The 18714-nt window shown below is 38.6% G+C and overlaps 1 protein-coding gene across 2 annotated transcripts; it reads left to right on the top strand.

The window, feature by feature from the left end:
- Window positions 1–730: 730 nt before the first annotated feature.
- LOC149838749 (uncharacterized) lies at window positions 731–17871 on the top strand. Of its 2 annotated transcripts, none has more exons than XR_016432209.1 (10): window positions 731–1128; window positions 7453–7515; window positions 14693–14777; window positions 14966–15034; window positions 15316–15388; window positions 15624–15669; window positions 16008–16120; window positions 16268–16329; window positions 17432–17511; window positions 17599–17654. XR_016432209.1 is itself a non-coding variant. In XM_090007782.1 (10 exons), the coding sequence occupies exons 1-10, from the start codon at window positions 766–768 to the stop codon at window positions 17642–17644; spliced, it is 1008 nt and encodes a 335-aa protein (XP_089863908.1). In that variant the 5' UTR covers window positions 731–765; the 3' UTR covers window positions 17645–17871. The 2 variants fall into 2 exon arrangements, 1 of the variants encoding a protein (XP_089863908.1); XM_090007782.1 differs by having other exon boundaries at window positions 16260–16329; window positions 17599–17871.
- Window positions 17872–18714: the final 843 nt, after the last annotated feature.

The raw sequence follows: 18714 nt of genomic DNA, 5'->3' as shown, positions 1-18714 counted from the left end.
TGAGCACCACAACTGACAGGTCTGTCTTCAATATGGAAGGTGATTAGGGATGGCAGTGGGGCGAGGCGGGGGGACAAGGTCTCCACCCCCGCCCCGCCTCAAGATTAGAACCTCCATCCCCGGCGGGGATGGATTTTAACCTCCACCCCTGCCTTCATCCCTGTTTCATGTCCTCCATCCCCGGTTCAAACGGGGATGAGGCGGGGAAAAGTGTCAGGGACGGGGATGAGGCAGGGATCGTGGCAAGGACGGGGCGGGGCAGGGAAAAAGGTACCTCCATCCCCGAACGGGGATGGATTTTAACCTTCTTCCCCACCTCCATCCCCGTTTCATACCCTTCATCCCCGGTCCAAACGGGGTGAGGCGGGGCCTCACTTTCCCCCGGTCCACTGCCATCCCTAAAGGTGATCAATGCACAAATATTTGTGCAATCATTTGGTACCTGATCTTACGGACTCATCTTTCAGTAAGGCAAACCATGGGCCGGGCCCATAACCACCGGCCCACCTTTGAAAGCTACGGATACGCTTGTGCATCAGTAGGGTTTGATCCGGTTCCTTCATCTGAACGCCCTCACAACCACCTTGCGGGCCACGTGGTCGGGGTGGCCCCGTTGGTCAAACCAGATCTATGTCATTAGCTAATTGGCTCGGTAGACCCCAACCCAACCCAACTCAATTAAGACTCCCACCCACCCCTCCAAAACACTACCTTCAAGTAATAAGGAAAAATCTCCAAGCTCTCGCCTTCTTTGCAGAGAGAGAGATGGACGGCATGGCCACTGCTTATGGAGGAGGAGGGACGACGGCGACCAACCTTCAGAACCCTTACCACTACCCATATCTTCCCCAGCCCAACGCCGCCACCCCCTACCACCACATTCACTACCCTCCTCAGCACCACTACCTCCACCAACCACCACCACCACCACTGGCAGCAGCAGCCGTCGTTCACTCGGCCTACCCGCCTTCTCTGCCTCCTCCCCTGCAGGGCCACCCCGACGAGCTCAGGACCCTCTTCATCGCCGGCCTCCCGGGAGACGTCAAACCCCGCGAGATCTTCAATCTCTTCCGCGACTTCCCTGGCTTCCAGACCTACCAAATCAAGCACTCCGGTCACTCCTCTCAGGTCACCCCCCCAATCTCTCCCTCCCTCTCTGTAAATTCTTCTCCTTCTATCCTGAGATTGAGTTTTCTAGGGTTGGGGTTTGTCTTTCGTTGCTTCTTTGGGGAAACGACCTAAAAAATCAACTCTTGTTGTTGTTTCTTGATAAAGAAATCACCTCCCTTTGTCAATTTTTGCTTTGCAAAAATGAAAAAGAAGTTTCAATCTGATTGGTGGATAGTAATGAAGTGAAAACCTCTTGTTTTTAACGAAAAGCAGATTACCATGTTGGTGATTTAGATTGCATAAGAGAAGTGGGGATTCTGAAAAGCGTCGAAACCCTATTATGTAAATATCATATTGCATCCTCCAATCGCAAGACAAATTTCGGTAAATGTGGGAGAATCTGGAATATGAAAGTAATAAAAAAGAAATTTGAGAGATAGAAGAATTGAGAGGAACCGAAACAAGATGGGTTTATGAGGCTAAATGAATGACATGAAGAGTTCTTAGTATACCTCTAGTTCCTTGGACGAGGAAAAGGATCCAATTCCTTCAAAAGAATTGAATGAGAAGCCGTATGAGGCAAAAATGTCATGTACGGTTCTGTAGAGCTACGGTAAGGGTGTCTTATCTGTCTTTCTGAAAGTTTCCAGAGTATGATTAACCTCTGGATTTGAAATCACAACTTATATACCTGGTATTTTGCATTTTGGAGAACATTCTGTAGTATCAGTAAGAGGAGGAAGGGTTAAGGATTTACCCAATGTGAGATATCACATTGTTCATCAATAAATGAAGAAAGACTAGCTTTTTAGGTACAAGTCATCAACCACAACATCGGATGATGATGGTATAGATTCTCATCACAAGAAGATTAGCTTTTTAGTCATTGTTGCAGCTCAATGAAATCTTAATAATCATCCTTAAATTTTGTTCCTTGCTATTTTAGTCTCCTTGGAGCGTAGCCCCCTTTATTTTGGCTACAATCTAAGCAATTGATATCTTTATACTACTTGTCATGCATAAGCTCTGAGAATCATGTTACTTGTAAGCTATGTCACATAGGTGCGGGTGCGGCGATGCGACACCTTAAAAAAACTCGAAATACATATGGCACTATGTCACATGGGTGCGGGTGCGGGTGCGGCACTTTCAAAAACCTAGGGTGCGAGGGTGCGGCAGGGGCAAAAATATATATAAAAAAATTATATATATATAATTTTGAAGTTTTAACAATTAACATTTAACAGTTAACATTGTCATAATATCATTCATCAATCATCATTCATGCAATATATCAACCTAAATATCAATCAAATAAGTAAAGCAACTACATAAATCAACCTAAATATCAATCAAATAAGTAAGGCAGAAAAGAACTAAATTACATACCAAAGTATATCCTGATGAAGTAATTGATCTTAATAATTTTCTTCTTCATCATCAAATGCATCATTAGAAGAAATACTGGGCTCAGCTAAATCCATGTTTGTTATGTTGAAATCATGCTTTTCCTCGAAGTCACACTCTTCTGGGTTTACATTCCAAAATTTGGATGTTCCTTGTCTGCGTTACAAACCCAATTTGAAAATGTTAAATATAATACAAGTATATTTAAATGAAAAACTAAGAAATAATCAAATAACTAAGTGAGAAAATTAGTACTTGTATTCATCATTGGTTCACGAAAGTAATCGAAGATTTGAATGAACATATACTAAATCCTCTGCACGCTTGCTGGTGAGTTTGTTTCTCTTCATGTTGTGGATTTGAGAATATGTGCTCCAATTTCTTTCACAACAAGATGAACTAGCAGACTACGATAGCAATCTTAATGCAAGACGTTGGAGAAGAGGTGTTTCTGATCCAAATGTTGACTACCATGTGATAGGATCTATATTATCCTCTTCTCTCGCGAATAATGCCAGTCCATATATTCTCGAAGATGAAAATTTTCCAAACTCTTGTGTAACTTGACGTAGAAGATATGCTTTTGGAAAAAGTCTTGTCATACACATATTTCTATGTCTTGATAGCTCTGGGTCTAAATTTTGAGGGACACGACCAATACCACCAGCTCGCCACTTATTTGCATAATATTTTGGATTAAGAGAATGTGTCATGCAATGTAAAGTAGTGTTGGTCTTATCCCATCTTCTGACTAAAATTGAATGAATATGATTAAAAAATTCTGAATCATCCAATGCAAGATTTTTTTCTTCATGCTTGAAAACTATAGCTTGTATTTTTTCAATCATATTATCCCACATTTCATAAACTCTGTGGAGCATGGGCTCATCCTTATCAACTTCTCTTAACATTTCTCAAATAGATTGCGTAAATTGAAGAAAGTATACCACTCTGTCCCAAAACTCATCATCAAGAATGAATTTTTTAATTTCTTGAGCCTGGATATCATCATCATCACGATAGAATGTTCAATTTTCATCAGTCACCATGTTAATCAAAGCATTCTTCACTCTTTTAATCCTCTACACCATCACAATGATAGACGCAAAATGTGTTTCCGCGACCTTCAACAATTTCATGTCAGAATGTCTATTAAATATAGCATTAGCACGATGATGGTTAACAACAAAATTTCTAATGCTTTTGACATTTCTTTCTAAATCTTCAATCCATGAACATAAAGCATATGCTTGTGAATTTTCTTCTTCTTTGGGGTTGCAGATGCTCTTTAGGGTCAGATTTAAGCTATGTGCTACACAGGGAGTCCAAAAAATATGAAGGTACTCACTCCCCAAACTCAACGCTGCACTTTTACAAACTAGAGCGTTGTCTGTAATGATTTGTACAACTTTCTGATCACCCACTTCTTTTATGACTTCTATAAACAATCCCTTCAAATACTCTGCATTTTTATATTCCCCAGATGCATCAACTGCTTTCAAGAATATTGGGTCATTAAGCGAACATGCAATGAAATTGATTAGTGGATGCCTTTGAATATCTGTCTATCCATCAGACACAATAGAAACTTCATTTTGCTCCCATGAATATTTTTTAATCTCCAGCAACCTCTTCACATTTGCCCTCTCTTCTGCAAGAAGTGTGGTTCGTATTTTTTCTCAACAAATGAGCATTCACTCTTGTGTAAGACCCAACAAAATCTCTTTCGCAGAGCTTGCATCGAAATCTCTTGTTTTCACCACTTACTTCTCCAGTTTTTACAAGTTTATCTACATTTACCCATAGTGACCCCACATCATCAATCCCACTACAACTATTTGCAAAACTAGCAGCTGAACTCACATGTTGGGATGAGGATGACGCAAGTCCTTTTCCTTTATCCGTCATTTTTATCCTAAAAACACAAAAAAAAAATACATTCAAAATTTCAAATCAATTATACAAACATTATCTTGATATAAAAATATATATAAAATCAGGAGCAAGGAGGGGGGATCTGCCCCTCCCCTGCCAAAAATAGGGAGGGACTCGGCCCCTCCCCTAAAATAAGAGGGAGCAGGGACGGGGGCTCGACCCCCTCCCCTGCTGAAAACAGAGGGAGTAGGGGGGGCTCAGCCCCTCCCCTCCCGACCCAACAAGAGAGCGAGAGGGCACAGGGGGGGTGGGTGGGTGGGTGGGGGGGGTGCTCGACCCCTTCCCTGCCGACACAAGAAGAGAGCGAGAGAGGGTACATACCTGCGAATGGAGAGGAGGAGCCTAGGAGGTGGCACTGGGGCGTCGGTAGGAGAGAGCTCGAGCTGAGCGGGAGAGGAGAGGAGAGATTAGGGCAATTTTTTTTTGCCCTAATCCTCCTTTTTATTGTTTTTTTTTTTAACGCCGAAAAGTGAACAAAAATGATCCTGGGTGCGTTGACCGCACCCGGTGCCGCACCCGCGTTGCGTCGCGTCGACGGGGGTGCGGCACCTGTTTTGCCGAGTCCCTGTGACTTAGATATGGCATCAAAAGAACCAACCAACTTTTCATGTGCTTGCTTAGCCAATTGTCCAGGACCTATTGCAATGCAGTTAGTGGTTCGGACCTGGTGGTTTTACTTGGCGAGATAAGTAGAGCTGGAACTGATACATCATAAATTATTTATAATCCATTATCCATGTTTAGATAAGGAATAAAACAAATGAGAAGTATATATCTAATGGAGGAAATGTGAAATGGAGCACATGTACCACTTTTCTGATAGAATGTTACTCGCCATTTTCTGTTTGATGCTTCAGTTATGTTTAACTATGAGCATGGTGAGAGTGGCCAGAATATGGAGAATTCCCAAAACTGAAAAATGGAAATTCCTTTTCTATCAAAAAGGGCTTGGCCCTAGATCTGGATGGATAGGGTTAACACATGCTTATCCAACATTGATGTAATATGATTCATATCAGTTAGATGGAGTCATCATTATTATTGAGGTATGGTATACTCTTGTTCTGATACATTTTGCCCTTATATTCAATTCATTTTTTTTCTTTTGCCCTTGTTTTTTTTCTCTCTTTTTTTTTTGTGTGTGGCGGGGGGTGGGGTGGGGGGTTGATTGTCAACTCTGTGACAAAGGCCTTTGAGATTTGAAGGAATTAGCACTATCTTCGGTGATGTTTCTCAGAGTGCGACAAAAGAAAAATCCTGAAAATGTCTTTATTTATTCAAACATAACTGGAGTTAAAATTATCATCACACTTCACAATATATTGGATGATATTTGAGTTTTTCCTATATAGTCCTAGAACTTGGAAAGTATAGAAATTTTTGCTTATTGTATTTTCTTTTCTCTTTAAATTTTCATAGTATTTTGAAAGAACTGAATAATTTGCTAAGATATACTAAGGCTCTGTTTGGGAGCTGGTAGTTAGAGGTAGCTGGGGAGGGCAGTATGAAATCCACAAATTCTGTGGATTTGGTAGTTCCCACTTGCCTGTTTGGGAGCACCATCAAAATTCCGTCTAGTACTTATCACATCCATTTTGAAGCTGTTTGGGAGGATGTATGGATTTCATAGTTGCCTCTTCAGGTAGCAGCTTCCAAACTTATGTGCAAGTATGGTATTTACATTTGATTGCCTTTCTCTTCCTTTTTTATGACAAATTTTATGAACAGGCTTGTTGAAAATGAAGAAAATATTTACGTCCAACTTGATTCTAACACAAACTAATCATATCTAGATTTTATTATATCGACCTAAAAAAATATGGACTTAGGTCCACAAAACTCATATTGGTCTTACATACAATTAAGATGCAACATAGATCAAAATTAACTAGCTTGGCTTTGGATCTAACTGTGCCTACTCAATCCACCTTTTGTACTAGCTAGTCATTTAAGATCCAATTTGGGTTGGAAAGTAGGTGATAGTAGCATTGTTAATGGGTCAAGCTCTGTTGAACCTATGATCCAGATCCAACATATTTTCCCAAATCTGGCATACTTTTCTCACATACTGATTACAAAATAAGATGCAAATCTGTTATTGAATCAGATTAGGAATTATGGGGTCAGACCCAAACCCTAAAACATGGATTTTGGACCATGCTCGGGACCATCTGTGATGCCAAAAAATTGTCATAAACACTAGTGTTTCCGACCAAAGAGAGTGATGGAGAGCTGGCTGAAAAGCCCTTTTTCCAGCTAGAATAACACACACACACACACACACACACACAGAGAGAGAGAGAGAGAGAGAGAGAGAGAGAGAGAGAGAGAGAGCTTCTCCCGAATGATGTCAAGGGTGGGTTCAACGATGGATTGAGAAGAACAGTTTTCTTAATGGTGGGTTTCTTGGAGGTGGTTATGGGCTTAGGGGCGGTTTTCAAGGAGGTCATGATGGTGGTTTAAGTTGTGGGCTTGGAGGTGGGCTGGTGTGGGTTTTGGGCATGGTCATGGTGGTGGGCTGGGTGGACGTTATGGCATAGGCGCCGATCTAATGGTGCCGCAGTGACAAGTTAGGTGGGAAATGGAAATTGTGACCAAGGTTTAAAGACTCTCCGAGTGAACCCAATGACTCGGTTGACTCAGTTTGACTCGGTCACTTACTGGGTCAAACTAGTGAATGACCCAGAAATCAACATAACTCAGACAAGTCAGATGAGTTTTAGCATGACTCGGCTAGTGACTTGGTTCACGCTCATGACTTGGCTGAGTCACATATATTGTATATAATTACATATATTATATGAAATATAATATAAAGTAGAAAATTCTATCATTTTAAAGAATGTATTTAATAATGATAAATTTTATTATTGTTATTGTTGTTGTTATTCTGTATATACCCGTTGTTTCTATTAGATATTGGAAATTGTCATATGAGAAGCAATGTACTTAATGATATTTTACCGAGGTCATCCTGACTAGTTCTGGTGTTGGAAACAGGCTTTTGCATTCGCAGTCTTCTCTGACCAGCAATCTGCCGTCTCTGCAATGCATGCTCTCAATGTATGTTTCCTATTCAACATGGTTCAGTATTCCACTTTTGATTTGTTATGTAGTTCTTTCTGATGATTGATTATTCACATTTTGCTTTTATATGGAGCGCATTAGAGTTAAAAGCTGGATATCATTTATGTTTTCGATTCGGCTGTGATTTTTCTTTCCCTTTTTGCTGAACGTTTGCTCACATAGTTTTGGAATATGATTGTTTTATATATTATGTGTAAGTATACTAAAAATATAAAGATTATAGCTTTAAATATTAGAGGTCATTATCATATTGTTTGATACTCTGTCCATGCTTTTTCCTCCTTGGCACTCAAAGTTCAAACCATGCTTCATAATTGAGTTAGGTTTATGGTTATTGGTTAAGAAGATGGAAAATTTTGAGAAGAATCCTAACAATAAAGTTTTTACCCTAGAAGGAAGCTAGCTTAGGGGTGGGCATTGAGCCAAACAGCTCATGGGCTGCCTGCTGCCCAGGCCTCCTTTTGGAGACCCAGCCGGCTTGTCACCAGGCGTTTGACCACCTGAGCTACACCCTGCAGGTGGCTGATGGTTGGACCTGTCTGGGCTGGGACTGGGTCTAGGGTTCTGGTCAAGCATGACCCGTCAAGGGGCTGGTTGGCCCATCCAAGAAACCAGGCTGGGTCGGGTCAGGTCTGTAATGAAAAGAGGCGGAAGCACCAATAGGGCAAAAAGTCACTCTTTAAGAGTGACTACAAGAGCCAAGAACACAAACACCAAATGTGCACACACAAAAACTCACAAATATAGAAAATGACTTAAAGTCATAAGTTGGATTTATTGAAGAAAGGAAGAGAAGGGTGTAAGAGAATACCTCCTCTATTTATAGAGGAGGGAGGCTCTAAAAAGGAACCACAAGGGGGCTCCCTTGTAGACGTTGGGAGCCCCAACGGTCAGAAATCTGACCGTTGGAGCCCCAACGACTACAAGTGTGGGGCCCCTTGTGGTCATTACAAAAGAAAAAAAATAAAAGAAAAAAAAGTAAAAGAAAAAAAAGAAAAAAGTAAAAAAAGAAAATAGAAAAATACATTGGTGGTTTTACAATAATACCCCTATCGGGTATTTCACTAAAAAGAAGAAATAGTATATATACATATATATATATATATATATACGGATGTATATATATATATAAGTATATGTATATATATATATATATATATATACATATTTTAACACGCCCCCTCAAACTTTACGGGGAGAAGACCGAAAGTTTGCTAAGGAGGAACATAAATCGTGGAGTTGGAAGCGCCTTGGTGAAGAAGTCAGCCAGTTGATACTCTGAAGTGACATAAGGCAATGTGATGGTCCCTTTGAGATATTCGTCTCGAACATAATGGCAATCCATTTTGATATGCTTGGTTCGCTCATGAAAGGTGTGATTGCTGGCAATGTATATCGCACTTTTGTTATCACAACAGATTTTGGTGGGAGTGGAAATGGAAACGCCCATGTCACCAAGAAGACTTCTGAGCCATACAATTTCCATAGTTGTCATCGCCATAGCCCGATATTCAGCTTCAGTAGATGATAAGGAGACTTTCTGCTGCTTCTTGCATCTCCACGAGATGAGAGATTCACCTAAAAAAATACAAAGACCCGTAATTGAGATACGATCATTGGGATTTCCTCCCCAGTCAGCATCAGTAAAAACAGTCAATTCAAGAGATGAGGAAGAGGATAAGAAGAGTCCCTTGGAGATGGTATTTTTGATATATCGCACAATTCTCATTACGGCCGCCATATGAATCGTGGTAGGTGCATGCTGAAACTGGCTTGCTGCATGAACCGCATGAGCTATGTCAGGACGGGTAATGGATAGATAGGTGAGGGATCCAATTAATTGACGGTAAGGAGTTGAATCTTCAAGGAGAACATCATCTTCAAGTCTTAGTTTTGCATTGATAACTTCGGGAGTCTCAACTTTCTTTTCATCAGATATTCCTGATTTGGTACAAATTTCTGCAGCTAACTTCATTTGAGATAAGATGTATCCTCGTGCGGAATAAGCCACTTCAATTCCTAAAAAATATCTCAAATAACCAAGGTCAGACATATCAAAAGTATCTTTTAGTATAGACTTAACATCATTTACTCCATTTTTGTCATTCCCAGTGATGATCATATCATCAACATACAACAGAAGCATAATAATGGAGTCACCTGTCCTTTTGACAAAAAGAACAGTGTCAGTATAGCAAGAAGAAAAACCTAAATTGATTAATACATTACTAAACCTGTCATACCAAGCTTTAGGAGCTTGCTTAAGTCCATATAAAGCCTTTTTTAATTTTAAAACTTTTCCATTTAAATTCATACCTGGAGGTGGTTCCATATAAACTTCTTTATTTAAATTACCATTCAAGAATGCATTTTTAACGTCAAGTTGAAAGATGGGCCATTTTTTAACAGAAGCTATAACAATAAGGGCTCGAACACTAGTCATTCGAGCAACTGGGGCAAAAGTTTCATCATAGTCTACCCCATACTCTTGGGCATAACCTTTGGCTACCAACCTAGCCTTATATCTTTCTAATGAACCATCACTCTTAGTTTTTACTTTAAACACCCATCTACAACCAATGGGTTTCTTGCCATTAGGAGGATCAATGATTTCCCAAGTTTGCGCCTTTTTAAGGGCATTAAGTTCAAGCTCCATAGCTTCATTCCAATGATCATATTGTTTAGCATCATTGTAATGAGATGGTTCATGAAAGGAGTGAAGAGCAAGAAGACATGCTCGATAATTAGGGAAAAAAGAGTCATAAGAAACAAATCTATTTGGAATCTTAGGAATGCGATTTGATCTTCTTTGAGAGGTTTCTTCTATCGACTCACTTTGAGAAAATCTTTCAAGGTCACAAGGAGGATTTCTTTCATTCCTTCTAAAGTAGACTTGTATTTGTCTTGAAGCATTTTCTTCTAAGTTTTGATCATTATTTGGATGTTCAACAAGATCTTCATTAAGAGGTTTACTAAGATCAATATGATCATCTATGATGTTTTCTTGAGGTAACAAGTCAAATAAAAAGGAATAGTCAATATTTTCATTTGGTTGATGTGAAAAACCATTTTCTTCTTCGAGGAATGTGACATCTTTTGAGATATAAAGTTTATTATTAAGTATGTCAAAACATCGATATCCTTTTTGTTTTTCGCCATATCCCCAAAAAATACATTCAATAGCCTTAGGAGAAAGTTTATTATTTTTTGCGAGTTAAAACAAAACATTTACATCCAAAAATTCTTAATCTTTTATAATCGGGAGACATATTGTAAAGTTTTTCAAATGGAGAAAGATTTTTCAAAGAGGATGAAGGGATTCTATTGATGAGATATGTTGAAGTTAGAACCGCTTCGGCCCAAAAGGATTTTGGGATATTTTTTGAAATCAATAATGTTCTTGTAGTTTCTATTATGTGCCTATGCTTTCTTTCCGCTAGACCATTTTGTTGCGGAGTGTTGGGACATGAACGTTGATGACAAATTCCATTTTCTTTTAAGTAATTTTGAAAATCATTAGACATATATTCACCTCCCGAATCGGACCTAAGAATAGATAGATTTCCCAAAAATTGATTTTTAACCATTGCATGAAATTCTTTAAAGAAAGAGAAGACTTCAGATTTGCGACTTAGGAAGTATATCCACGTAAATCTAGTGAAGTCATCAATAAAGACCACATAATACGAAAAACCTCCTTTAGATAAAATTGGGGAAGGTCCCCACACGTCGGAATGAACAAGTTCAAATGGCCGAGTGGCAAAATAACTTCTTTGAGGAAACGGAGTAGCTTTAGATTTCCCAAAAATGCAATCTTTACAAGTCATGTGATTGTCTTTACAAGTATTGTTCAAAAAAGGGAAAAGAGACATTTTTACAAAATTTGGATGACCAAGTCTCTCATGCCAAATTCCAATACTTTTGTCTTTAACAAGATTGCAAGATGACTTAGATGGAAGCGTCAAAAAGTCCATAAAATAGAGATCACCCTTTCTATGGCCTTGCCCAATCAGCTTCCCTGACTAGAGATCCTGCACGATGCAATCTTTAGGTGAGAAAGAGACTTGGCATCCATGGTCGGTGATTTGGGAAACGGAAAAAAGATTTAAATTAATTTTTGGAACAACTCTTACTTTAGGAACAAAAAAGTTTTGAGAATTTTTGAAGTCAAGTGTTCCAATACTTTCAATTTTTAATGACGTTCCATCGGCCGTTGAAACATAAGAGGACATGGGTTCGGAAAAAACATTTGAAAGAGAGTTTTTATGAGATGTCATATGAAAAGAAGCACCAGAGTCTAGTATCCACATACCTGGAGGTGATGAAGAGTAGGCGATGGCGGCTCCGGATGTTGAAGGAGAAGACTTGAGAAGATGTTGGAGAACTTCGGAGATATGATTAAGAGTTTCTTTGATATCTCCTTCTTTGGTACTTTCTTCTTTCTTTGGAGAATTTTCTCCAACCGCGGCAACCTTTCCTTTAAGCTTTGGACAAACCGGTCTAATGTGCCCCGGTTCATTACAATAGTGGCATATGATTCCCTTTCTAGGCCCATTGATATTTTTGTTAAAGTGGGGAGGTCTATATGCTTTAACATTTGATCCGGGCCTATTAACGGCCAAAACCTCATCATTCCTAATGCTCAAGCCAAGTCGAGTTTCTTCTTGACATACCTCGGCAAGAGCATCTTCAATAGGTAGGGTTTTGCTTCTATGAAGAAGAGATGCCCTCACTTGTTCAAATTCCGGGCGAAGTCCATGAAGGAATTGAAAAAAGTGCTCATTTTCAATTTGTTCCCTTCTTAGTTCAATATCTTGTGGAGCAACCCATTTGGGCTCAAGAAGGGCAAGCTCATCCCAAAGAGGGGTTAGAGAGCTAAAATAGTCCCGGACACTCATATCCATTTGTTTGGTGGAACAAATTTTTTCTTGACAAAAGAATTGCCGAGCAAGATCCTTTTGGGTATACATACCCTTAAGGAAAAACCAAGCCTCATTGGCCCTTCTAAACTTGGCAATATTAGCACAATTTTTAAGATCTACATTGTTCATAAACCATGCCAAAATTTTGGCATGGTTACTTTCCCAATCCTCGATTTTGGATTGATGTTCATTAATGGCTTTGATGCGCTCATCGCCATCTAAAGCCTTTTCAACTTCATTTTCAATTTTGGTAAGAACAAGAGAGGGTTCGGGAGTAGTTCCCATAACAAAGCCCCAAAGTTTCTTACCTCTTAGATGATTTTCCATAGCGGAGGCCCACATGAGATAGTTGGACCCATTTAGCTTGAAAGAAAACTCCACTTTAGAGTCACGTTCCATCGGCACCAAATATACTTCCTTTCTTCAAAACTTTGAGAGGCACGCTTTCCAAGATGACAAAAGAAAAGCCCAATCACCAACCGAGCTTTGATACCATGTAATGAAAAGAGGCGGAAGCACCAATAGGGCAAAAAGTCACTCTTTAAAAGTGACTACAAGAGCCAAGAACACAAACACCAAATGTGCACACACAAAAACTCACAAATATAGAAAATGACTTAAAGTCATAAGTTGGATTTATTGAAGAAAGGAAGAGAAGGGTGTAAAGACCCATGCCTACAAGAGGAGAATACCTCCTCTATTTATAGAGGAGGGAGGCTCTAAAAAGGAACCACAAGGGGGCTCCCTTGTAGACGTTGGGAGCCCCAACGGTCAGAAATCTGACCGTTGGAGCCCCAACGACTACAAGTGTGGGGCCCCTTGTGGTCATTACAAAAGGAAAAAAATAAAAGAAAAAAAAGTAAAAGAAAAAAAGGAAAAAGTAAAAAAAGAAAATAGAAAAATACATTGGTGGTTTTACAATAATACCCCTATCGGGTATTTCACTAAAAAGAAGAAATAGTATATATACATATATGTATATATATACTTATATATATATACGGATGTATATATATAAGTATATGTATATATATACTTATATATATACAGATGTATATATATAAGTATATGTATATATATATATACATATTTTAACAAGGTCAGCCCATCTCCCATCCCTATTTAGGATGTGAGTTTATGAGTCTCTGGGCAAACTTTGGATTCTTTATTGCATTTTCATGCAATACATTGATAATCTCTCTAGCTGTAGATTATTTATTGGAGTCACAATGCTGAGACATCTCTCTCTCTCTCTCCTAGGCGAACTCTCATTGATCTGGCATCAGATGCACCATGTAGCAAGTGAATGTGAAGTGCCTAGAGAATTTATGGAGAGTTGGAGTTGATTCATTCTAGGAGAATGATGGTACAAAGATCTTGAAAAGTTAATTTTCAGTAGATTACTTGATTTATAAATTTTAGGCTCTGTTTGGGAACCCGTGTTGGAGGGAATTGCAAGGAGTCGAGGGAAGTACAACTACTGGATTTCAAGGAAAATGGATTTGAGAGGAGTTGTGGATTCCCTCTTTTGTTTGGAAGCATAAACAACTACTTCAAGGATCCAGGCTTTCAACCACTCTTGATTCCTCACCATGTTTGGGGATTCACCGGAATCCTTGTGAATCCGATTTAGGGGACTCACCAGAATCCTTGTGAATCCGATTTAGGGGACTCACCATAATCCTTGTGAATCCAGTAAATGTTGTGAAACCGATTTAGGGGACTCACCAGAATCCTTGTGAATCCAGTAATCACAAATACCTCTTCTTTCTAAGGGGAGTTCAAATGTCTATTTTGGAGGAGTTGGAATCGGCTGATTCCCAGCTGAAAATCTTGCCTCCCTCCAATGCCTCCCAAACGTCAGTCAAATCCTTATCTTCAGTGCCACGTTAGATAACTGTCTCTGGTTACATCCCAACTCCTCCGGTGCCCTGCTCCCAAAGAGAGCCTTAATGCATATGACTTGTCAAATTTGTTAAGCCAACAAATAGAAGATCATCCAAAAAGTAGGAGCACAATAAATGCCAGTCGACTCGTGTTTGAAAAAGCCAAAGACGATTTTTGGGGGCTGGTATTGAGGGACGCTAAATGCCTGCTGTTAATCATGCAGCACAACTAAATTGTTCTTGGCTGTTTAGTAAACCTAAAATATTAATATCTCTGTATATTGACTGCCTTTCTTTCCTTTATAAATTATAAATATAATGTTTTCTTTTTGTTTTTTCCAACAGGGCATGGAGTATGATCTTGATTTGGGATCAACTCTGCACATTGATCTAGCCAGGTCCAATTCCAGGACTAAGCGCTTGAGAACTGGTACGGAATCACGGATGACCTGACAGAGAAATTCACATTATTTAGTTGTTATCGATGGCATATGAATGCCTTCTATGATATTCATTTGCTCATTTCTTGACTGAGCAGAAGTATCCTTTTGAATTGTAGGTTATGCTGTTAAGTGAATCGTTTTTTTTTAATTAATTAAACTTATACCCTAATTTCAGATAGTGAGGGTCCTCCAGTAGATAAGAGAGTGAAAGGACCTGGTTCCATTCCAAGAGGTTCTGAACCTGGTAAGTTGTCCACTTCAAAATGTTTAGTTCATTTTTTGTGCCTATTTGGCTGTATCTTAGCTTTATCTACAGTTCAATAGCACATGTTAAGTGTTTTATTTGTCATCTGGTTCAATTCGTGCTTATATTTTTTTTACCTGCTTGCCTGTTGCTTCTACTGATTATTGTTTAAGGTTGATGCTGAATTTCTGTTAACTTGCTAACATGCGAGAGTTGAATTGTCATTGCTGCTTCTCCAAACCGCTCATCTTTCACATGTTTGCACAATTGCACACTAACAGGCATTGGCGGCACTAATGCTGGGTTGGGCACATCAGGTCACAACATCATGAATGATTATCCTTCTGCACAAAGGTCAATGCACACTTCTTAAAAGCACCACTTTTTACCTATATTGATCCTAAGGCTGAAGTATAGCAAATAGTTGCTTTGCAAAATTGTGCTGTGCCAGGTCATTGCCTGGTTGGCACCTTGTATATGTTTGTTGATTAGGTTTCTTTGGTCGAAATGAGATATTATAGTTTTTAGATATTCATATTGCTTTTTTTCTTGGGTTCATCTAACTTACTTTACCATGTTGATGTGACAGTTTCTTGGGTTCAGATAATCAATCAACGGTTGACCTAAAACAGTCGGTAAGTTGAATATATCTGCCTATTGTGCATTATTGCCATTGTCCATCTTTGAATTGTGTGCATGATTTGGTTTGGGATGCATAAAAATGGGTACTTGTTCTGGATTAGGAGCTCTTCCATTGCATGAACCTCTGGAACGAGTAACTTGAAATGTATGACACAAACCTGCCTTTTGCATTGTGCAGTGTTTATCTATTCATGATATTAGACATCCACATGAATCTCTTTCCTTCATTTTTTTGCTTATGCAGCTATAATATACTGGATATAGAAAATACGGAATCACTTTAACTGCATGGAACTTAATTTTCCAAGATTTTATCCATTTATATTTGCAGATACCATCAGTAGTGCCTGATGCACCATCTGACAATCCACCTTGCCCAACTCTCTTTGTTGCAAATCTGGGCCCAACTTGTACTGAGGAGGAACTGACTCAGTTGTTTATGAGGTAAGCTACAACTAAAACTTACTATTTAAAATAACTATAAATGGCATGGAGCTATTTATAAAGTAATACAAACGGGGGCTAATTAATAGTTTTTTTTTTCATTTTTAACTGCCATCTGACTCATCCCCTCTTCGTTTAGATTTCCAGGATTTCTGAAAGTAAAGATGCAAAGAAAGAGTGGACTCCCTGTTGCTTTTGTTGACTTTCAGGTATTTCAACATTACTAATCTGTTTAGGGGTATCTCACAGAATGATCATGTAATGGTGAATGCAAAATTTTGAATAATATATAAAGTGGGAAAAAATTGAGATTTCTTGTGCTTTTTTTGCTGCTGCCTTTTATTGATGGAAGGAGAGAAGTTGACAAAGATGGGTGGCTGAAAAGATTTGTGATCTGCAACACTCTACTTGTTTTTTAATGTGCATAAGCATATCCACAATTTTTTGTCCCCTGCAGACTTGCGGTACATGAAAAAAGTCATGGTTGTGCCTTGTTATTTAGGTTTTATCATTTTTTAAGTAAAAGATAATATAAAATACAGATTCATTTTTTTAGAAAATTTTAAGATAGATTTTTTAACTGCATAAAATGATTTGTGAAATAGATATATCTAATAAGAAAGATGTTTTTCTAATATCCATGGCATTTGCTGTGCTTTGCAAGTTCAATGAACCTTTTCCTCCTGGTTGATTTCTTATTTTCTTACAATATCATTGTGGTACCTTGTATCAGTTGCCACTGCAAAGACGTTTTATGAAAAAAGGCAAGCTCTTAGATTACTTGCTTGTAATCTAAGTGATCACCTAACGGACTGTCCTAGTATTTTAAGAATTGCTGGGGGTTAAATGCTGTTTACTTTAAGAATCTCCTTTGGCAAGACGTCCTTGCTTGTTTTAACAAAACTCTTGCTTATTCCAATCAAAGAAAGCCATATCTGAAGTATTTTAAGATTTTTCACATGCAAAAACGGAATGGTGAATTTGCACACACACACACATTGGTGGCACGTTGTGTCAACATGAGACACATTCTAAGTGAACTGCCCGTTTGATATATAGCTCTGAACATGTTTGAAGGTTTATCTTCATGATATTTAGCCCAGTATGTGGTCGATTGATGGCTGCACCGGTTAGCGTTGCACTATCTTAACTGAGAGATCTCGGATTGTAAGTCCCCTGGGGGAAGCACCTAGCTTGACCATTCAGAAAGAAAAAGGGAAACAAAAAAGAGAGGCAGCCAATTGATGTACTCTATGACCAATGAGAATATTTTCCTCAACATGACAGTTTTCTTCTGATCTATTCACACAGGACACTGCTTGTTCAACTCAGGCTATGAGCCTGCAGGGTACAGTCCTCTACTCGTCAGATGGTGAGGGCATCCGGTTGGAGTATCCTTTGAATTTGGATTTAATTTCTTCTTTGTTTGTTCAAAACATGCATGCTTCTATAACAAAGTTCCCTTAATCCTACCATAGATATGCTAAAAGGAGAATGGGCCTGCCAAAAAGACAAAGGACATAAGCTTCATTTGCTTCCTTATTGAGTTTCTAGTTTTCATATCCAACAGTTTTCAGCAGCTGGTTTGATGTACCACATGAGGTACTCTGCATCTTATAATCTGGCAGCCTTAATTGGTTTGGATGAGATTCATAGCGCCTTTAGTTGTAAAATTTTGCCTTTTTTTTGGCTTCCTGAACTCCTTTATTACTTTTCTTTGCTGGAAAACCGTCTTATTCATATCTTTACTGTTTGTTGTTTCTCTTGTTAGCTGTCCTTATCAATAAGCTATGTCATCAGGTTACGGGTATGGAGGGTACGACACAGCAATTCCAAAAGATGTGGGTATGGGGACACGGCTATATATATATATATATATATATATATATATAAAATAAACTGAATATAATATATTATATACTGAAAATATATTAAAAAACTAATATATAATATAATATAATATAATATAATATAATATAATATAATGTAGGACACGCAAAATGGTGTGTCTGGTACCTGTACCCGTGTCGACATGGGTACATCGTGTCCTGGTAACATAGTCAATAAGTGATGCTGGGAATGGAGAAAATGATTCGTTGTTAGGACTTCGATGTGTTAATGTAATCTTAACTAGGAGGGTGCGTAGTGAACAAGAATGGAGGTTGAAATATCCACTTGTTGCAAGCCATGCCTATTGTCAAAGACTTTCTTCATTGGCTGTTGTACATTTCAAGTTCCATGTGAGCAGCACTGGCAAGTTTCCCTCTCTCTCTCTCTCATGCTAGTTGGTTTAAAGTATATTCTGAACTAGAAATCATAGTTCAATGTTTGATCTTCTCAATCAGACCTTATAGATGTATTCAACATAGATTATTTGATCGGAATCATGTTTTTGGGACACAAAAATAGGATTTTTTAAGTCATAAAATTTTGGTACATTGTGTGCCGTTAACCTACATGTAAGTCATAATCACATGATCCAAAGCTTGGTTTCCACTAAATAATAATTGTAGATCATATCTATAAGGTCTTGTTTAACAACAAAAAGGCCAAAAAAAATAGAAAAATTGAAGCTTCTATTATTAGGTGGGAGT

This window comes from Nuphar pumila, chromosome 5 (assembly GCF_984573655.1).
Source record: "Nuphar pumila chromosome 5, dmNupPumi1.hap1.1, whole genome shotgun sequence".
Lineage (NCBI taxonomy): Eukaryota > Viridiplantae > Streptophyta > Magnoliopsida > Nymphaeales > Nymphaeaceae > Nuphar > Nuphar pumila.
This window is presented reverse-complemented; position numbering and strand designations above follow the sequence as displayed.

Excerpts from the sequence above, each read along its gene's own strand:
- LOC149838749 (XM_090007782.1), top strand. The coding sequence starts at position 766 with ATGGACGGCATGGCCACTGCTTATGGAGGAGGAGGGACGACGGCGACC. Across the intron at positions 15,389-15,623 it reads GATTATCCTTCTGCACAAAG|TTTCTTGGGTTCAGATAATC; the intron begins GTCAATGCACAC and ends TTGATGTGACAG. Across the intron at positions 16,330-17,431 it reads TTGCTTTTGTTGACTTTCAG|GACACTGCTTGTTCAACTCA; the intron begins GTATTTCAACAT and ends CTATTCACACAG.